At 34.7% G+C, this 19,026-nt stretch overlaps 3 protein-coding genes across 3 annotated transcripts; 2 read left to right on the top strand and 1 right to left on the bottom strand.

Moving 5' to 3' along the window:
- Nucleotides 5,258-9,977, top strand: LOC104718295 (LRR receptor-like serine/threonine-protein kinase GSO1). The gene is made up of 2 exons (XM_010436014.2): nucleotides 5,258-9,199; nucleotides 9,280-9,977. The coding sequence occupies exons 1-2, from the start codon at nucleotides 5,794-5,796 to the stop codon at nucleotides 9,630-9,632; spliced, it is 3,759 nt and encodes a 1,252-aa protein (XP_010434316.1). The 5' UTR covers nucleotides 5,258-5,793; the 3' UTR covers nucleotides 9,633-9,977.
- LOC109127069 lies at nucleotides 9,837-11,156 on the bottom strand. The gene is made up of 3 exons (XM_019231372.1): nucleotides 10,990-11,156; nucleotides 10,713-10,850; nucleotides 9,837-10,126 (listed from the first exon to the last, which is right to left on the bottom strand). The coding sequence occupies exons 1-3, from the start codon at nucleotides 11,078-11,080 to the stop codon at nucleotides 10,110-10,112; spliced, it is 246 nt and encodes an 81-aa protein (XP_019086917.1). The 5' UTR covers nucleotides 11,081-11,156; the 3' UTR covers nucleotides 9,837-10,109.
- Nucleotides 12,214-16,642, top strand: LOC104718294 (golgin subfamily A member 6-like protein 6). Its single transcript, XM_010436011.2, has 7 exons — nucleotides 12,214-13,466; nucleotides 13,570-13,697; nucleotides 13,782-15,455; nucleotides 15,567-15,936; nucleotides 16,014-16,161; nucleotides 16,249-16,345; nucleotides 16,436-16,642. The coding sequence occupies exons 1-7, from the start codon at nucleotides 12,516-12,518 to the stop codon at nucleotides 16,551-16,553; spliced, it is 3,486 nt and encodes a 1,161-aa protein (XP_010434313.1). The 5' UTR covers nucleotides 12,214-12,515; the 3' UTR covers nucleotides 16,554-16,642.

The raw sequence follows: 19,026 nt of genomic DNA, 5'->3' as shown, positions 1-19,026 counted from the left end.
CCATTTACGTAGAGAGAGTTTGCGATTTTAGTGTGGGGTTAAGGAGACTGTTTGGTACGTTAGGTTTTGTTTTTTGTTAGATTTATTATAAGAAAGATGAACAATTTTAGTAATACGTATTGGCAGAAGATTTTCCTATATATCAATTTCCCATAATTGATACTGTATATCATGTATAAGGATAAACATATATCTAACAATGTATTTTCTGACTAGGCGACACATCTTTGTATTGTGAAATGTTAATTATTCTACAAGAAAAAACATTATATTCTATGTGATATAATAATATTAGACGAGGACCCGTCCGATGTACGGGTTTAAAGTTTTATAAATAAAATTAAATTTATTAAAATTTGTTGTATGTTATATATAAATTTTATTTTTATTATAATACACTGATTTATATCCATTTACAAATCTTTATGTATGTTACTATTAAAAATATATTTTTTATACCTAAATGTACTCTTGTATGTTACAAAAAATTTTTTTTATCACCATCTAGAAACAGTTTATATAAACACATTAAGCCAAGTATATTACTTTCACTTCTGCATAGTTTTTCAATTACTAAAATTGTTGGCACAAAAAACATTTTAAATAAAAAATATATTACATAATATACTAATCAATGATGTATCATCACAATAATGTATGACCACCATGGAGAAAACAGCGGCTCCGCCTTCATCCCTTATGGAGAGAACCTTGCGTCCAACCTCCTCCACCATGGAGAACTTTGGCTCTGCCTTTCTCCCTTGAAGAGATAACCTTGCGTCCAATCTCCTCCACCTTCCTCTCTTGCGGAGATAACTTTGTGTCCAACCTTCTTTACCATAGGGAGAACCTCGGCTCTGCCCTCCTCCTATGTGGAGAAATTATGTTCACGTCTTTTTGCTATATCAAAATGGCTTGTTCCGACAACCAATGAAAGTAAAAACAATTTTCTAACTTCACAAAAAAAATCTTTTGATAGTAACTAATGTTAAATTTCCCACTGTATTCGGGATAGTAACTATGCCAAAGTGAAAGTAAAATAGTTGGCTTAATATGTTTATAAATAACATAATATACTAATCAATGATGTATCATCACAATAATGTATGACCGCCATGGAAAAAACCTCGGCTCCGCTCTCATCCCTTATGGAGAGAACCTTGCGTCCAACTTCCTCCATCATAGAGAGAACCTTGGCTTCATCTTCCTCCCTTGGAGAGATAACCTTGCGTCCAACCTCCTCCACCTTCCTCTGTTAGGTAGATAACCTTGTGTCCAACCTTCTCCGCCATAGAGACAACCTCGGCTCTGCCCTCATCCTGTATGGAGAGAAAATGTTCACGTCTTTTTGCTATCTCAAAATAGCTTGCTCCGACGACCAATAGACGTCAAACCCTTTTTCAATCGTCACAAAATCTTTTGATAGTAACTAATGCTAAATTTCTCAATGTATTTGTAGAAGTATCTTTTGACACACCATGATGTAGCCTCGGTCTCTATAACGCTTCAACCGCCACATTGTTTAGTGAGCCTATGTCTACTCTCAGTCCATGGGTCCACCTTCCCAAGTGGATCCTACATCTATTCTCGGCTTGTGGACCAACCCATATTCGTTTGTTACGTCTGGAAGTCTTTAAAAACTTGATTACCGACCTTGCAAATCAACAAATGATATTTTCTTGTGTTTTGTCCTCACTCGCACAATTTCGACAATCACTTCCAGAAAGGTCACCCATCATGAAGTTCTCTCAAGACCCTTGACTGAAAAAATAAGTGCATTTTGGTGACGTATGTGGCTAAATCAATTCTTTTAAACATTTCCGCAAACCAGGGTGTCAGAGTCTTTGAGCTCCTATGGATCTATCAACAACGATTTTTTTTTCCAATCTATCTATCTATGTTTGTTGTACGCTTGTGTTTGATTAGCCTATTTTATCAATTCATTAGGTTGATGAGCTTCTATTCGTTATCTCCCTTTGGGATTGAATGAATAATGGTAACAATTATGTTTGCAAAAAAAAAAATGGGTTTATGACCAACCAATCAAGGTTGAGAAAATTGATAGAAAATTAATTTGGCATAATTAAAGAAACAATAGAAAATTATAAGCATGTTAATATATGAATCCCAAATCATTCAAAGATTAAAATATAAATTAAAACAATCTAAAAATACTACAATAAATTTTAAAATACAGTATTAGAAAAAGAAGACTCATATATTAATCTTTTTTTGGTCAACATATTAATCTTACCTATTCCCAACTGAAAAAGGAGAAAGTAGTAGAAAATTTTAGCTTAAGAAAATAAGAAAAAATTACCTTCCCATTAAAATATATTCCCAGTTAAACAAAGTTGAAAGCAATGTCTTTGAATAAATTATTTAAATATGAGGCGATCTTTTATTATATAGAAGTGAATACAAAATTTTAGAATTAATAATTAAAAGTATATTTTCCTTAATAATTTTTTCTATTTTTTTTAATAAATAATCACTTAAAATTAAAAATAAGTAAATAATATTATAATTTCGAATTTTATGATATATATATATATATATAATCTCCTTATAATTATTTTAAAAAACTTTGTTTTTTTTCAAAATTCTGAAACTTTTTATAATTATACTAGGTTTTGAACCCATGCTACGCGTAGGTTTATTTTATATATTTTAGTGAAAATTATATATAATTGATGAGAGTTATGAAATATTATCTTATAGAAAACTTTAAGTTACTACTAAGGCAAAAAATTTATTTCAGATACACAATTTTTATAAAATATAATATTTAATAATACTTAAATTTTTTATTTTTCTTATAGAGTTTAAATATTATTATATATTTAAAATTAAGATGTAGTTTAAATATTTATAACATTTTAATTTTTTTAGAGTAAAATATTAATGATACTTAAACTTTTGATAGAGTATAAATATATATAATTTATAATATTTTTAAATATTCTATAATGTTTAAATATTTTTCATATTTTTGAACTTTTAAAAGTTTTGTTAATTACAATATTTTAAACTTTTAAAATTTTGAAATTTGGACGCCTGATAAATCAAGCTTTCGGCTCATTCATAGTTGGAATCATATTATACTTATTTATAATGGTTCTAAGTCATTGTCTACAAAATTTCTAGCCGATGCGGGATTTTGTGCATACAATTATTTATAAGAATTTTAATATATAAATTTTACTAATTTCAAAAATGTTAAATATTGAGATGTCTAATTTCGATTGGTCGTTTTAAAAATCTTAATATAGAAAATTCTAGAAATTTACAAAATGTAAATCAGTGACATGTCGAATCTTTGTTGGTTGTTTAAAATCCTAGATGGATGCCTTAAGTAGCTTATAGCTCCTACTTTTATTTAGTATAGATTTTTATTTTATTAATATTTTTTTAAACAAAATATTTTCTTTTTGTTGTAATCAAATTCTTCCTATTAAATATTTACACGTGTCAAAATTTCAGATTGATAACTTAACACATGTCAAAATTTTGTTAACGACTAACTTTCAAAACCCACCTTTATATAAAAGAAGATATCGTTAGTATTTTGAGTTTCTTATTCCTGGAGTAAAACCACTATGTGTTTCACAATTCTTGCCATACAATGAAATTACTCTATATATTACTTTGAATATATGATTAAACTTAAGTATAATCAAGTTAGACATAGAGTGATCTTGATGTATTATAGTATGATACATTTGACTAACTCGATTCATAATAATTCTCTTATGTTATTATATCTTCAATTTATTGAGTTTCTTATTCTTGAATTTAAACCACTATGTGTTTCACAATTCTCGGCTTCTTGCCATGCATATTGAAATTACCCAATATATTACTTTGAATTTATGATTAAAATAAAGTATAATCAACCAAACAATAAACAAAAATAAAATAAAATGAAGCATCTTGACCTTTTTGGTGGATCGAAGATGATTCCTTTGTCTCATTCTTTTGGATTGAGAACCTAGTTCAATAGGATATTAGCATTTTTTAATTATAAGTTATCCCCGTCTAGTTATCGAACAAGTTGTTGTACGTATGCTTCCTTCGATCTACCATTATCACGGTCAACCAAAATTTCTATATAAATAACTATATTAGAAAATGACATAAAGTGATCTTGAGGTATTATTCCATTTCTATTTATAATTAGATAGGAATAATGAAATTCAAGCTAGATTTCAAATTAATGAACAAAAAAAGTTATATGCACACATACAAATAATTAACCCCAATCATTCAAGGGAAACAAAAATAAAACATCAACGCAATGGGATGGGAAAATGTTGAAAACTCGGTCGTACGTTGATCACTTGTCATTTAGTTCGTCAATAAACATTTGATTTGTTAATGTGTCATCGAAACGTCTATTAGTATCGTATTTGCCTATTTGGGTACTACTAATAGAAAAAAAATTGATGATTAAATTTTATTTGACTTGGTAATAATAGTATATAGGGTATCACATGATGACATATTAATGTACGTACGTAAATTTATAAAGATATGGAAACACAACTGCTCTCTTTATCGTGAAAAGGTTGAAGTGATGAGAAGCTAACACACTTGACCAAAGCAAAAAAAAAAAAAGATACAAAATATCATTCAACCAAGTCATTTTCTCAACCACTCTTTTTTGCTGGCCAAGGTCAAAGCCATGCATCACCATTTTTAGAAGAGAAAAATAAACAATTTTGTTTTCATTATTAATACCTTTTAGATAAAATATTAAAGTCTAATACTAAATACTTAAACAACTAATTTTCTTGAAATAAAACAGGAAAAACAAAAAAAACTTTGAACTTCTCACGAAATTGGGTTTTGATATAAATCAAATGATTGCCTCTCAAAGACAGTAAAAAGAAAAAAGAAAAAGAGAAATCGTGTAGAGTCGACACTCTATATTCAAAGTAGTAATCATGTACCGATAGATTAATACATTGAAATGATAAACTTTGTGAAGTGGAATGATCGATATCTTTTTAACCTATCTCCGAGTTTTCATTTTGACGAAGGAACAACATAACTAGAGATGCTATATGATCGGAACTCCTGACAAATTATATAAGCTTGTACTTTGGTCAATAAGCGAAATCGCAACGTACTTTGTTACGATTTCGTTTATATGTTGGCTTTTACTACCTATACGAGTTCAAGGTTATATATAATTTTACAAGTATGATGTGAATGCAGAGTACACTCTTTTATTATTTATATGTTCTGTGGTTTTCTAAAGAAGACCAATAATGTTATGTCAAAGTTTAGGCACAGTTTAAGTGTAACATAATTAACAACATGTTTACACGGACGAATATGTAAACACGAATATCTTATAGTATAAATTGGTGTGACCGTTGACCTTTGCCGCAACTGATAAAAAGCCCTCAACATTCATTTAAGGAGAGCCTGCCTTCTCAATTCCATTTTCCCACATCTCTCCTCTGACCCTTTTGACCTCTCTCTCTCTCTCTCTCGATCTGTCCCCCACATTGCCCCATCTCTCCATCCCTCAATAAAACAGTAAAGGAGCAAAAGAGAGATAGAGAGAGAAACTTAAATTAAATACCAAAGCCTTTGTGTTCCTCTGCATTTACTCTAGAGAGAGTCCCTACCTGTATGTGAGCTATGCACCGTTCTAATGACCAATCAGTTCTCTTCTGCCTCAGTCTCTACAATCGTACAAATGCCATAAAAACTCCATAACCCTTTCTTAAAACCATTGCTTCCTCAGTGAAGAAACAAATAAGAAAAAAAGAAAAAGAAACCATGCAGTCACAAGTTCTGCTCCTCCTCCTGTTCATCCTCTGTTCTTCATTCATGTCCGGTTCATGTCAACCCGGTATCAACAACGATCTTCAAACTCTCCTCGAGGTGAAGAAATCTTTCGTCACGAATCAAGAAGACGACGATCCTCTCCAACAATGGAACTCTGTTAACATCAACTACTGTTCTTGGACCGGAGTCACATGCGACGATATCGGTTTATTCCGCGTAATTGCTCTAAACCTCACCGGTTTAGAATTAACCGGTTCAATTTCACCTTGGTTTGGCCGGTTAGACAACCTAATCCACCTTGATCTATCTTCCAACAATCTAGTTGGTCCCATCCCAACTGCTCTCTCCAACCTTACTTCCTTGGAGTCTCTGTTTCTCTTTTCCAACCAACTCACCGGCGAGATTCCGAGTCAACTCGGCTCCCTCGTCAATCTACGGTCGCTCAGGATCGGAGACAATGAGCTCGTCGGAGCCATACCTGAGACGTTAGGGAACTTGGTTAACCTACAGATGCTTGCACTTGCCTCTTGTAGACTCACCGGTCCTATACCGAGTCAGCTCGGTCGACTCGTTCGGGTTCAGTCGTTGGTACTGCAAGATAACTATCTCGAAGGACCGATTCCGGCGGAGTTAGGGAACTGCTCTGATCTCACTGTGCTCACTGCGGCTGAGAACATGCTCAACGGGACTATACCAGCGGAGCTGGGACGGCTTGAGAACCTCGAGATACTTAACCTGGCGAACAATAGTCTCACCGGAGACATACCGAGCCAACTCGGTGGAATGAGCCAGCTCCAGTACCTTAACTTGATGGCTAACCAGCTTCAAGGTGTTATCCCAAAGAGTTTAGCTGATCTACGGAATCTTCAGACTCTTGATTTATCGGAGAATCATCTCACCGGAAAGATACCTGAAGAGCTCTGGAACATTAGTGGGCTTCTTGATTTGGTTCTAGCAAACAATCATCTCTCGGGTTCTTTACCAAAGAGTATATGTTCGAACAACACAAGCTTGGAGCAACTGGTTCTGTCTGGAACTCAGCTTTCAGGTGAAATCCCTGTGGAGTTAAGCAAATGTCAATCGCTTAAACAGCTCGATTTGTCGAACAATACTCTCGTTGGCACGATCCCTGAAGCATTGTTCCAACTAGTTGAACTCACGGATCTTTACCTCCACAACAATACCTTGGATGGTACGTTATCTCCTTCGGTATCAAACCTCACCAATCTACAGTGGCTTGTGTTGTATCATAATAACTTGGAAGGCAAGTTACCAAAGGAGATCAGCGCGCTGAAGAAATTAGAGGTTCTGTATCTTTACGAGAATCGATTCTCAGGGGAAATCCCAAAAGAGATTGGAAACTGCACAAGCTTGAAGATGATAGATCTGTTCGGGAATCATTTCGAAGGAGAGATTCCTTCTTCAATAGGAAGATTAAAGGAGCTTAACCTACTTCACTTGAGACAAAACGAGTTTGTGGGTGGCCTTCCCGCCAGTTTAGGTAACTGTCATCACCTGAAGATACTAGATTTGGCGGATAATCAGCTCTTGGGATCGATTCCTTCGTCGTTCGGGTTCATAAAGGGATTGGAACAGTTGATGCTTTACAACAATTCTCTCCAGGGGAATCTTCCTGATTCACTTATCAATATGAAGAACCTCACCAGAATCAATCTCTCTCACAACATGCTCAATGGTACCATTCATCCATTGTGTGGTTCAAGCTCGTATCTCTCATTCGATGTCACCAACAATGGTTTTGAAGATGAGATTCCTCTGGAGCTAGGAAACTCTCCAAATCTTGATCGTCTCAGGTTAGGGAAGAATCAATTCACAGGAAGAATCCCTTGGACGTTGGGGAAAATCCGCGAGTTGTCTCTGTTGGATATCTCAAGCAATTCTCTCACGGGAACCATTCCGCTACAGCTCGTCTTGTGCAGGAAACTGACGCACATCGATCTCAATAACAATTTTCTTTCAGGTCCCTTACCTCCATGGCTTGGAAAGCTTTCACAGTTGGGAGAGCTCAAGCTTTCTTCTAATCAGTTTGTTGAGTCTTTACCTACTGAGCTGTTCAACTGTACAAAGCTGCTAGTGTTGTCTCTTGATGGAAACTCCCTTAACGGGTCGATCCCGCAGGCGATTGGTAACTTGGGAGCTCTCAATGTACTTAACCTCGATAAAAACCAGTTTTCAGGCTCACTTCCTCAAGCTATGGGAAAGCTCGGCAAGCTATACGAGCTTCGGTTATCAAGAAACAGCTTAACAGGAGAAATCCCAGTTGAGATTGGACAGCTTCAAGATCTTCAAAGTGCTTTGGACCTCAGTTACAATAACTTTACCGGAGATATACCTTCAACAATTGGGACACTATCAAAGCTGGAAACACTTGATTTGTCTCACAATCAGCTTACTGGGGAAGTTCCTGGCTCGGTAGGGGATATGAAGAGTTTGGGCTATCTCAATCTCTCTTTCAATAACCTTGGAGGCAAACTCAAGAAGCAGTTCTCAAGATGGCCAGCTGATTCCTTCGTAGGCAACACAGGTCTCTGTGGAAGCCCTCTTAGTCGCTGCAACAGAGTTGTAAGTCACAACAAGCAACAGGGTCTTAGTGCCAGATCAGTTGTGATAATATCAGCAATCTCAGCATTGACAGCGATTGGTTTGATGATACTTGTAATCGCTCTTTTCTTCAAACAAAGGCATGATTTCTTCAAGAAAGTCCAGGATGGAAGCACTGTGTACTCATCTTCTAACTCTTCTTCACAAGCTACACACAAGCCTCTCTTTCGAAACGGAGCTTCAAAGTCAGATATCAAGTGGGAAGACATTATGGAAGCCACACATAATCTAAGCGAGGAGTTCATGATTGGATCAGGAGGCTCTGGGAAGGTTTACAAGGCCGAGCTTGAGAATGGTGAGACAGTTGCTGTGAAAAAGATTCTCTGGAAAGATGATCTCATGTCAAACAAGAGCTTCAGCAGAGAAGTTAAGACGCTTGGAACAATCAGACATAGACATCTGGTTAAGCTAATGGGTTACTGCAGCAGCAAGTCAGAAGGATTGAATCTGTTGATATATGAGTACATGAAGAATGGAAGTGTTTGGGATTGGCTTCATGAGGAGAACCCGGTGATCGATAAAAAGAAGAAGCTTTTAGACTGGGAGGCAAGATTGAGAATAGCAGTAGGATTGGCTCAAGGAGTAGAGTACCTTCATCATGACTGTGTTCCTCCAATCGTTCACCGTGATATCAAATCCAGTAATGTGCTCCTGGATTCAAACATGGAAGCACATTTAGGAGACTTTGGTCTTGCCAAGGTCTTAACTGAGAACTATGATACCAACACAGATTCAAATACCTGGTTTGCATGCTCTTATGGCTACATCGCTCCAGGTACTTACTCATCTTCTCATGTTTTAAGCTTTCTGCGTATTCAGTGTTCAAAATCTAAATATTTGATATTGTGTTTCCAGAATATGCTTACTCGTTGAAGGCTACTGAGAAGAGTGATGTTTACAGTATGGGGATAGTGTTGATGGAAATTGTGACTGGGAAAATGCCAACCGACTCAGTGTTTGGTGCAGAGATGGACATGGTTAGATGGGTTGAAACACATCTTGAGATAGCGGGTTCTGCGAGGGGTAAGCTCATTGATCCGAAGCTTAAACCACTTTTGCCATTTGCGGAAGATGCAGCTTATCAAGTGCTTGAGATTGCACTTCAGTGCACAAAAACTTCCCCCCAAGAGAGACCATCTTCTAGACAAGCTTGTGATAGTCTTCTCCATGTCTACAACAACAGAACAGCCGGTTATAAGAAGCTGTAAAAACTGATACCAGCAAATAATGATTTTGGAGACTTAAAAACTGTGAATTTTAATTTTCTTTTTGTTATGAAATTCTGTTTCTGCTTTGTATAGATACATGCTTCAGTACAAAGATTGTTTCAAACTTGAACCATCTGTTACACAAACACATACTGTCATACAACTTGAACAAAATTTTAAACAAAGTGATTCTAAAATTCTGTATTCTCAAAGAAGAAGATAAAATGATTGCAAGGTTTATCATTCACCATTATTAACCAGGTACAAACAGATTCAGTTTGTGAAAACACAAATCTTTAGGTTCATAACCAAAAACGTTGAATGAAAAGCACTCCAGAGCCGAAGCAAAAGAGAACTCAGCTCTAAAGACAAGGAGAAGAAAAGCTTTTACAGGGAAGGTCAAACAAAACAAGCACTTGAGACGACTTCAAAGGAAGATATTTTCTTTTCTGAAGAGTTACAAAGGTCACCCAATAACTAATCCCGATCTTCGTCTGCATTACAAAACACACAGAAACAAGTAAACGGTCAATATCAAATATGCAAACTCATTCAATCCACAAAAACAAGAAATGTAAATACTTCAAACTCTGCCAGATCCTTGCAGATAGGCATTTGCCAGTGGTGATCAACGAATAGAGATTTTAACTTGAAACTAAAGAACAAAGTCCTTCAAGTTAAACACTTGACAAATATCTAATTAAAAGCGTCTGCGAAAGCTTAGCAACTTCCATTGAGCTATACTAAAGCAAGACACATCAACATTTTTAGTTCCTTTCAAAAAAAATCACATCTATTCTCTGTTTATCATATAATGTAATATACTCTTACTTATAGAAGTTACAAACTAACTCACTCTAGAACCAAAGAAACAATCAAAAAGTATCCATCTTTCCATTTTCATTAAGATCTTTGTAACAATTATGTTGTTCAAATTGTCTAACTTTCACAGCAATAGCCTAACAAAATGGATATGCCACGAGCTAGCTAGGCTGCACAAAGATTCAATGTAGCCTAAGTTTCCATTGCCAAAGATTTTCATAAAATCAACACAAAATTAAGCTAGTAGAGCGAATATACCAAAGTAACGGCGCTCATTGGCAGCTCTAGCCTTAGCGAGCATCACATCGAGATCTTCCTTAAGCTTCACATCCCATTTGACGAGCTGGTTCGCGAACACAGCACCAAGTCCCATACCAACCACATGTTCCCACGGATCTAACAACAAATATATTTCAACATCCAATTTCTCAATTAAATCAGAAGAAGCCCAGAACAAATCGGAATCGCATTTTCACAGCAAAATGAGAAAAAAAAAAAAATCGAAATTAGGGTTGTTGTTGTCGTGGAGACTTACGGCGCATGTAAGGGAGTTTACGGAGGGCGTTAGAGTACATCTGGGTACCGAGACCCAGTAAAGCTCCGACCATTGTCGCACTCAGAGGCATCGTTTCTCCTTCTTCTTCGGATCTTCCTGAAATTTGTTGATTTTTTTTTTTGTAAGTGCGACGAGTCTCCGATCACCGTGTTAAGTGTATGTATGTGTGTGTGATTATGTTGTCTACGTGTAAATTTCAAATGGGCTTGGGCTTGTTTCTATCCGTACAGATTAGAGCCCAATGACCTTAATATAAGTTAGTCATATATGTTTAAGAATGGTTTAGCACTAATAAAAAGTTTTAAAACTACCAAGTGCCAATATTTAGGTGAATCATCTTCTGTATTTTTAGGCAACAGATACATATATGTTTTGTGTAGAAATTGGATTAGTAAGTTTATTTTTGATTGTTACTTTTTAAAGTCTTGGGAACTAAATTAGTAAGTCAACAGATACACACAAAGTAATAAATTACACGAGTCAAAATACTATGTATTAATCTTATTATGTAGAGATACTTTTTGATTTATTACTTTGTGTACAATCAAAGGAACTTTAATTTTTAGCATATACAATGGTTAATCTTATCATGTAGATTTCATTCATTTCATAACCAATGGGATAATGACTAGATTTTATTACATTTGTTGGAAAAGAAGATAAATAACTCAAAAAAAAAAAAAATCACTAGATTTTAAAAATAGAATCCAAGAATTGATTTCAAAATTTAATAGACATTTTGAATAACAATGATCATTGAAGTACATTCAGATTCATGTCTAATTAAAGTTAACTGCTCTAATGCATAATTAAAAACACTAGATTCTACCTTACCAAAAAAAAAAAAACACACTAGATTCTAATTAATTTCTTGAATATCCATTGTTGGAGTCAAAGAAATGAAACATGTAAAATAAAAGTGCTTCAAATGTTATCAGTAAAATTGAAAAAAAAACAAAGAGTGATACATGTATCAACAATTAAAACAAGTCAACTCCAATTTAGACGATGCCATAATTATGCTCTCCCTCTTTCTTTGACACTGTCTTCTCCCCTCTATAAACCTGTTTTAAAGTGTTACACGAATCATCGACTCATCTATATTTGGATTATTTCTTTTTCTTTCTCCAAAAGGTAATATTATTTACCTAAATTAATATTGGTGGATGATAATAACATCAAATCTTAATTAAAAAAAAAAAATTGAATAGAGAAAAACAGCAAGACTTTTTTCCCTTATTTTTTTCATTCTACATTGCTCTGTTTCGGGATTTGTCTCTTCGTTTCCCCCCTGTTCTGTCCCTTTGTCTTCCTCTAAATTTCATTTTCTTGTTTCTGTTTGAAAAATATTTGTCATCAAATGGGGTTTAACCTGTTTTGATGCTCTTCTTGCCCAGAAGGGGTAAGAAATAAAAACAAAACAGAGCATCTGTAATACAAATTGTAAAGAAAGATCCGTTTTTATAGGATTTGTGTTTTTTTTTTTTTCGGATTTGGTGGTGTTGATGGAAATGGCGTCCTCTGAGGTAGACTTGTCATCATGCCGAACTTTTAATTGCGTATTGAGTCGTCCTCACGAGAGATGCACCCGAGGAGGAGACAACAACAACAACAATAAGAAGAACAAGAACAACAACAACAACAACATTAACAATGTCAGAAACATACACGTTGCTGCCTACGAGAAGAATCTCAATGTTTTTGTCAGAGATCATCTCGAAAACTGTAGCGTCGTCTCTGGTGATTATGATAACGATGATTCCATCAAATCCTCTGTTTCTTCTGATCATCGGGCCACCAAGACAGAGGAATCTCGTCACGATGTCCCTTCATCCTCTTCTTCGCTAGGATCCGAGTCATTGAATTTAGGTCAACCGGAGAACCCGTCAAGAAAAGAAACCATGGCTGCTTCTTCTCTCGTTCAGATATGGGAAGCGAGGACGACGCAGCAACCACCAAGCTTGAACCAATCCCTAATCGATAGCAGAACGAGTTCTATGGGATCAAACGCTTTAGAGAATTCGGATTCTCTCAACGAGGAATCCGTTAAAGAATCTGATTTATTGATTCAGCCGATCGAAGAAGGTAACAATGAGGAGGAAGAAGAAGAAGAAGTAGAAGAGATTGAATGTGTATCTCAACTTGTCCTTCCACCTCCAGATTCTGGAGAGAAAGATAGAGAAAAGGTCAGAGTTATGGATATCATTCGGAAACTAAGCAATGACTCAGAAACATTGACTAATAACGACAATGGAAGCAGCAGCAACGACAATAGTAAAGAAGTACAGACAACAGAAGCGAGATGTTTTCCTCAGGTTTCTTGTTCTCCAAGAATAAGAGGTCGTCAAGCTTTCGCTGATTTATTGGTGCAGATGATGCGTGATCGAGAAAAGGAGTTGGCTTGTTTACTAGAACGTCATTGTGTTTCGAAGTTTACACATCGCGGACGGATTCAGGTATATATTTGGTTGATCTCTCATCAAGGACTGATGTTAGAAAGTGTAGGGTTTAGTTAGGGCTAATAATTTTATAGCTTTGTGTTTTGTTTGTTTTGTATAGTCGACGCTTAGAATTCGATGTTACGAAAGGTGCAAGGCGATTCAAGATAGACATCGGTGTAAACCATCATCAACAGGATCTGATTTAAACCGGTCGCCTAGAGGTTCTGGTGTGATGCATCTTCTCAGGTAAACCTTTCTTGATATTTCAGGTTTTTCTATATAGTTCTTGTGGAAATAACTGAGTTATGAATCAAGGAAATGAAAATGCAGGGGGAAATATAAGGCAAATTCTGAGAATACCGATACTGCAGCTTCGTCTAGTACTGTGTTTTCTCGTGGTCGGATTCTAGATAAAGATCCTCATAAGGCTACAGAGAAGAAGGTCCTGCAGGAAAAAAATGAGAAGAGTGATATAAAGGAGACTCAAGAAGTGGTTTCTGCGGTTGAGAATGCCAAGAAATCTGTTTTGAGTGAAATTGCAGAGAATAAGAATGGTTTAAAGAAATCTGTAGGAGAAACTATTCAGAAGAAAGCTACAGAAGGGAGAGATGAAAAGCGAGAAACTAAGGAGAAAGCTGTTGCCAAAGAGAGTCTTGAATTAGCAAAGGAAAAAGCTGTTGCTAAGGAAATTGTAGAAGGGAAGGCTTTGGGTAGAATAGCTGAGAAGGTGAATATATGGAACTCTGAGGAGAAAATAAATAGGATAAAAGGGATGGAGAAAGGTAAGTTTGAAGGAAAAGCTAATACTGAGAGAGTTGAGAAAAATGATGTATTGGAAGAAGTTACAAAAAGGATCATTGATGTGGAAAGTGCGGAAAGAGGCATTACTACTATTACAAAGGAAACGTTGATGCGGCGGTGTGAGCTTGCAGAGAAAGTTATAAGAAGAAAGGAAAAGGAAGATTGTGTTTCTATGGAAACTAAGTCCAAAGAACTTGAAGATAGAAACATTAAACCCCAAGAAGTTACTACACAAGAAGATAATTGTTTGTGTAAACCTATTGAGAAGGAAAGTGTAGAAGAAGGAAACACTTTGATGGGGATAGCTGAGAAGGTGAATATGTGGAACTCCAAGGAGAAAAAGCATAGGAGAAGAGTTATGGAGAAAGGTAAAGGTAAAACCGAAGGAAAAGGTAATACAGAGACAAATGAAGTGTTGCAAGAAGCTTCAAGAAGAATCAGTGATATCGAAACTGCGGAGAGAAGCATCGCTACTTCAAGTCAAACGGTGGAGAAAGTTTTTGGTAACAAAGAAGTGATTGCTTCTGTCGAAGCTAAGTCCAAAAAGATTGTTGAAGATAAAAATATGAATCCACAAGCTGTGAGTCATGGCTCTAGAGAGAAGGACAAAGATAAGTACTCTTCACAACATGGTGAAAAAACTCCGATTCTGAGAAACTCAGAAGCTAAGTCTACTAAAGAAATCGAGAGAAACAATTCTCAAGAAGTTACACAAGAAGAAAAATCTGTCAGTCATGGGTCTAGAGAGAGTGATAAAGAGAGAAGTTATTTACAACACGATGAAGCTAAGTCTAGTAAAGAGATTGATGGAAACAATTCTCAAGAAGTTACACAAGAAGAAGGATCTATTAGTAAAGGCTCTAGAGAGAGGGCTAAAGAGAAGAGTTCTTCACAACAGGATGAAAAAGTGGAAAACGGCATTAAAGAATCGGAAGATGAAGAAACCAAGAAGGTAGAACGCAAAGAAAAGGGAGAAAGCGTAAAAGAAGCAACAGTAGAGTTTGTAAATGAGTGGGATGAAAACGAAATGGAAGAAGAAGATGAATATGGAGATTACGATCTTTACATTGGAGAGAATATGGATGATTGGATTCACGATATATCAAGGCCTCGAAGTTACTGGGAAGATCTAAGGAAAGAAAGGTATCTTGAGGTTCTCAACACTGAATCAGAGAAAAAAGATATTTGCAATCTCATTCAAAGGTATATATCTATATGGACATTCATCAAATTCTTAGTAATTCATTAATATTCAACTTGAAACTTGACTTATGATGTTTTGAGACTAACCTTAATTTGCATATTGCTGTGCAGACGAACAGTTTCAGACTTTTTGACGAGTGATTTGCGACAAAAGATTGATAATTTGATGATCACTCGCGTTCAAAGTCACATACGCGTACCAATCAATCAAGTAAAAGAAGAAGACGAAGATGATGAAGAAGAAGAAGAAGTAAAAGAAGAGTGGGTAGATGAGTGTTCAGCAAGGAACCAAGAAGATAATGAAACAGAGGAAGAACCAGAGAAGCCAAATCTTGAAGCTGCAAGCGACGTTTGCAGTCAATCATCAGCAAGGAGTAGTACAATGATGTCTTGGACTTTCAGGGATCAAGACATTTACAAGGATCATGAACCGACCACGACTTTGTCTCTTCCTGAATCTTCAGCCCCCACAACACAATCTGTGAGTTTTTTGGTCTTGTTTTCTCGTCAAGTTAGGTTACGTGTTTGTGAAGTAAACTAAGATCTTTAACTTTACAGACACAGGAAACGCAGACGATAAGTGAACTCAGGAGTCAAATTGAGCAACTTCAACGAGAAATGCTTGAGATACGAAGTTCAGTTAAATCTTGCATCGACATGCAAGTTCATTTTCAGAAATCTGTAACTCAAGATCTGTCTCGTTCTGGTCAGTTTTATCATCATCATAACATTCAAAAACTTTTAAGAATTCATCATTTCCAGAAATTAAAAACTAATGAAAACAATCTTATAGGCTCATCTGTAGAAGAACGAGTAGACTCAAGGAAAGATCCTTTGAAACGCAAGTGTTGCGTTTGCTTTGAGATGCCTGTTGACTCGCTTTTGTATAGGTGCGTCGTGCGTTTGCTGTATCGCGATTTCAGATCGCAAACGCTGATCTTATAACTGGCGGTCTTGGCTTTTTTCTTTTTTTTTTGTAGGTGTGGACATATGTGTACGTGTCTGAAATGTGCTCATGAATTGCAATGGAGCAGTAAGAAATGTCCGATCTGTATGGCTCCAATCGTCGACGTTGTGAGAGCTTTTCTTGATTCTTAGGATTTTCAAGAAACCAAGACAAATATTAGTGTTTCTCTATTAATTTGGAATGTGACATAATAAACCTTTTTTGCCTAGTGTTTGCCATATTGAGATTGTTAAATGTACATCAAACTTACTCAAATAACGGTTTAACAATTATAGCTAGCAATCGAGAATGTTGTGACAGACAACTCAACATACAAAATACGAGAGTAGAGATCTTGTTATTCTTATGGGACATGGCTTGTGCGTATTCAAAAACGTCATCGAGAATACTTTTACACAACTAGAATTAAATATATGTAATTTGTTGTGTTATTTTCTTAGGCCAACAGAAGCAATACACTTCAACTGATCATATTTTGTTATTAAAAATAATTAAGTCCACAACGAGATAGTAAACAAAGCATTATAAAATCGTGCGAACACCGTAGGTTATCCAACCCAATCTATGCCAAATAAAATATGATGATGGATCCTTTAATATTATTCTAAAAGACTAGCAAGGATCAAAGGATCAAAGGCATCTTAAGATGACATGATGCATCACATGTTTTAGAGAGATTTATGTCCAATAAATATGTTGGAATTTTTAGCTATACAAATAAACATATAATTAACATTTTTAAAAAAATTCTAAGATAATAATAAAAATTATTGTTATATATTTTTTTAAAGTTATTTTGTTTAAAATAATATTTATTTTTAATTGTTCTGTAAATCTATTAGTCTTTTTGAATACTTATTATTTTAGAATATTATAATATTTTATTTTTGATGTATATTACAGTTTTATATTGTTTATTCGCATCATTATTTTGTGAAATATGAAGTAGTAATTTTAATATTATAATTGTGAACAAATAAAAGTTATTAATTTATCATCTATATAAATTTAGTTTTAACAACCCGCCAATGTAGAAATTAAAACACACATTTTTTATTGATTGAGTAATATATCTTCATTTTAAAAAATTCAAATCACAACATATGCAGAAAAAATTCTGGATTTTATTAATCATAAGTATTATATGAAAATTCCAAACAATTTGTAAATAAAAGAAAATAAATCATAATTTGAAATCTTAACAAAATCTTTGAAATTTAGTTATTAAAAATAATTTTATTTTGTACTTGGATAGAAAATTTTAGTTTTTGAAATTCTGATTGGTTTATATTTTTTTAAAAAAATAGTTAGTAATTTTCGTCTATAATTTATTAGAGAGAGAAAATATTTTTTTTTGTTTTTCAAGATTTTTTATATTTGATCTGTAACGTTTTTTATTTTTTAATTAATTATCTTTATTTAATTAATTAACTAAGGTTAGTTTGATATTTGTACATCTTAATTAATAATATGGTAAGATTCCCAAAATTTTCAAAATCTAGTGAACTAGACTGACAAGGATAGCCAAAATATGAGATTCGACCGAAAGCTAGAAATTAAACTGCATGCTTTAATTATTTTTAGGGTCATGCAGCCAAAATCAACTATCTTGCAGGTCTAAAATGTTTTCAAAATATGCTAATCGCTCGGTCGGATTATGAAATTCTGAAACATAATTTTATGCGTCAAAAATCTTGAGTCTGGTTGTTTAACTTTCGAAGACGTCTCGGACTCTCGGGACGATCTAATTTCAACGACTCTGGACACGTTGGCTTTATCAATATGAAAACGTTCTGTGATATTAAACCAAAACATATATAATACACTTTTTTAGTCTTTTTTTTCTTTTCTCCGAACCACTAGTCCACTGCGTTGTAGTAAATTTCAATTAGTTGAGCTAAAAAGCAAAGAGTAAATGAAAGAGGATAATAATGAACCTTGGTCCTCTTCGAGATATGGATAGAAAAAAATTGATATTCTTTGGAGGCTATCTAATGTAATAAAATACGTCCATGCTTTTCGACTTTTCTAAGCTTTGGAAAAGTGAAAATTAAAAAACGAAGAAATCGGAGTAAAGGGAATTGAAAGTTTGCAAAACGTTGGAGAGAAGCCAAGCAAAGAGACACGTCGGCGCCATGTGTCTTAACAGATCTTGGAAGCTTAAAAAAGTTCAAACGAAACTACGTAATTGCAAAGTATACAAAAAAAAAACGATTTAGTTATTGACCAAAAAAAAATGGTATACAAAAACAGCCGTCGTAATCAGATTTTTTCAAGCAATTTAACCTGTAAAAAACAAAACAAACCGTTAATTGAAATGAGAAAAAAGCGACACAATCATTAGAGAAACTAGCTGTCTACCATTAGCATTATATTGTGTGTTGCATTCTTATTGGCTTCTAATAAGTAATAACCAACAAAATTTGGTGTTGATAGATACTAGACATGTCGTTTAGCACATGTCCTCCAATTTGTGAAAATATACAATAAAACCATGCTATTTGTTTTTCTTCAGCTTAATTAATAATTTTCAAAATTTTTGATTCCATAATAATTATACAAAACGTGGAATCTATAGTTAGTAATCATTCCCCCCCCCCCCCC

The sequence above is a fragment of the Camelina sativa genome, chromosome 10 (genome assembly GCF_000633955.1).
Source record: "Camelina sativa cultivar DH55 chromosome 10, Cs, whole genome shotgun sequence".
Taxonomy (NCBI): domain Eukaryota; kingdom Viridiplantae; phylum Streptophyta; class Magnoliopsida; order Brassicales; family Brassicaceae; genus Camelina; species Camelina sativa.
The sequence above is the reverse complement of the archived record's forward strand: the minus strand, read 5'-3'. Positions and strand labels throughout refer to the sequence as shown.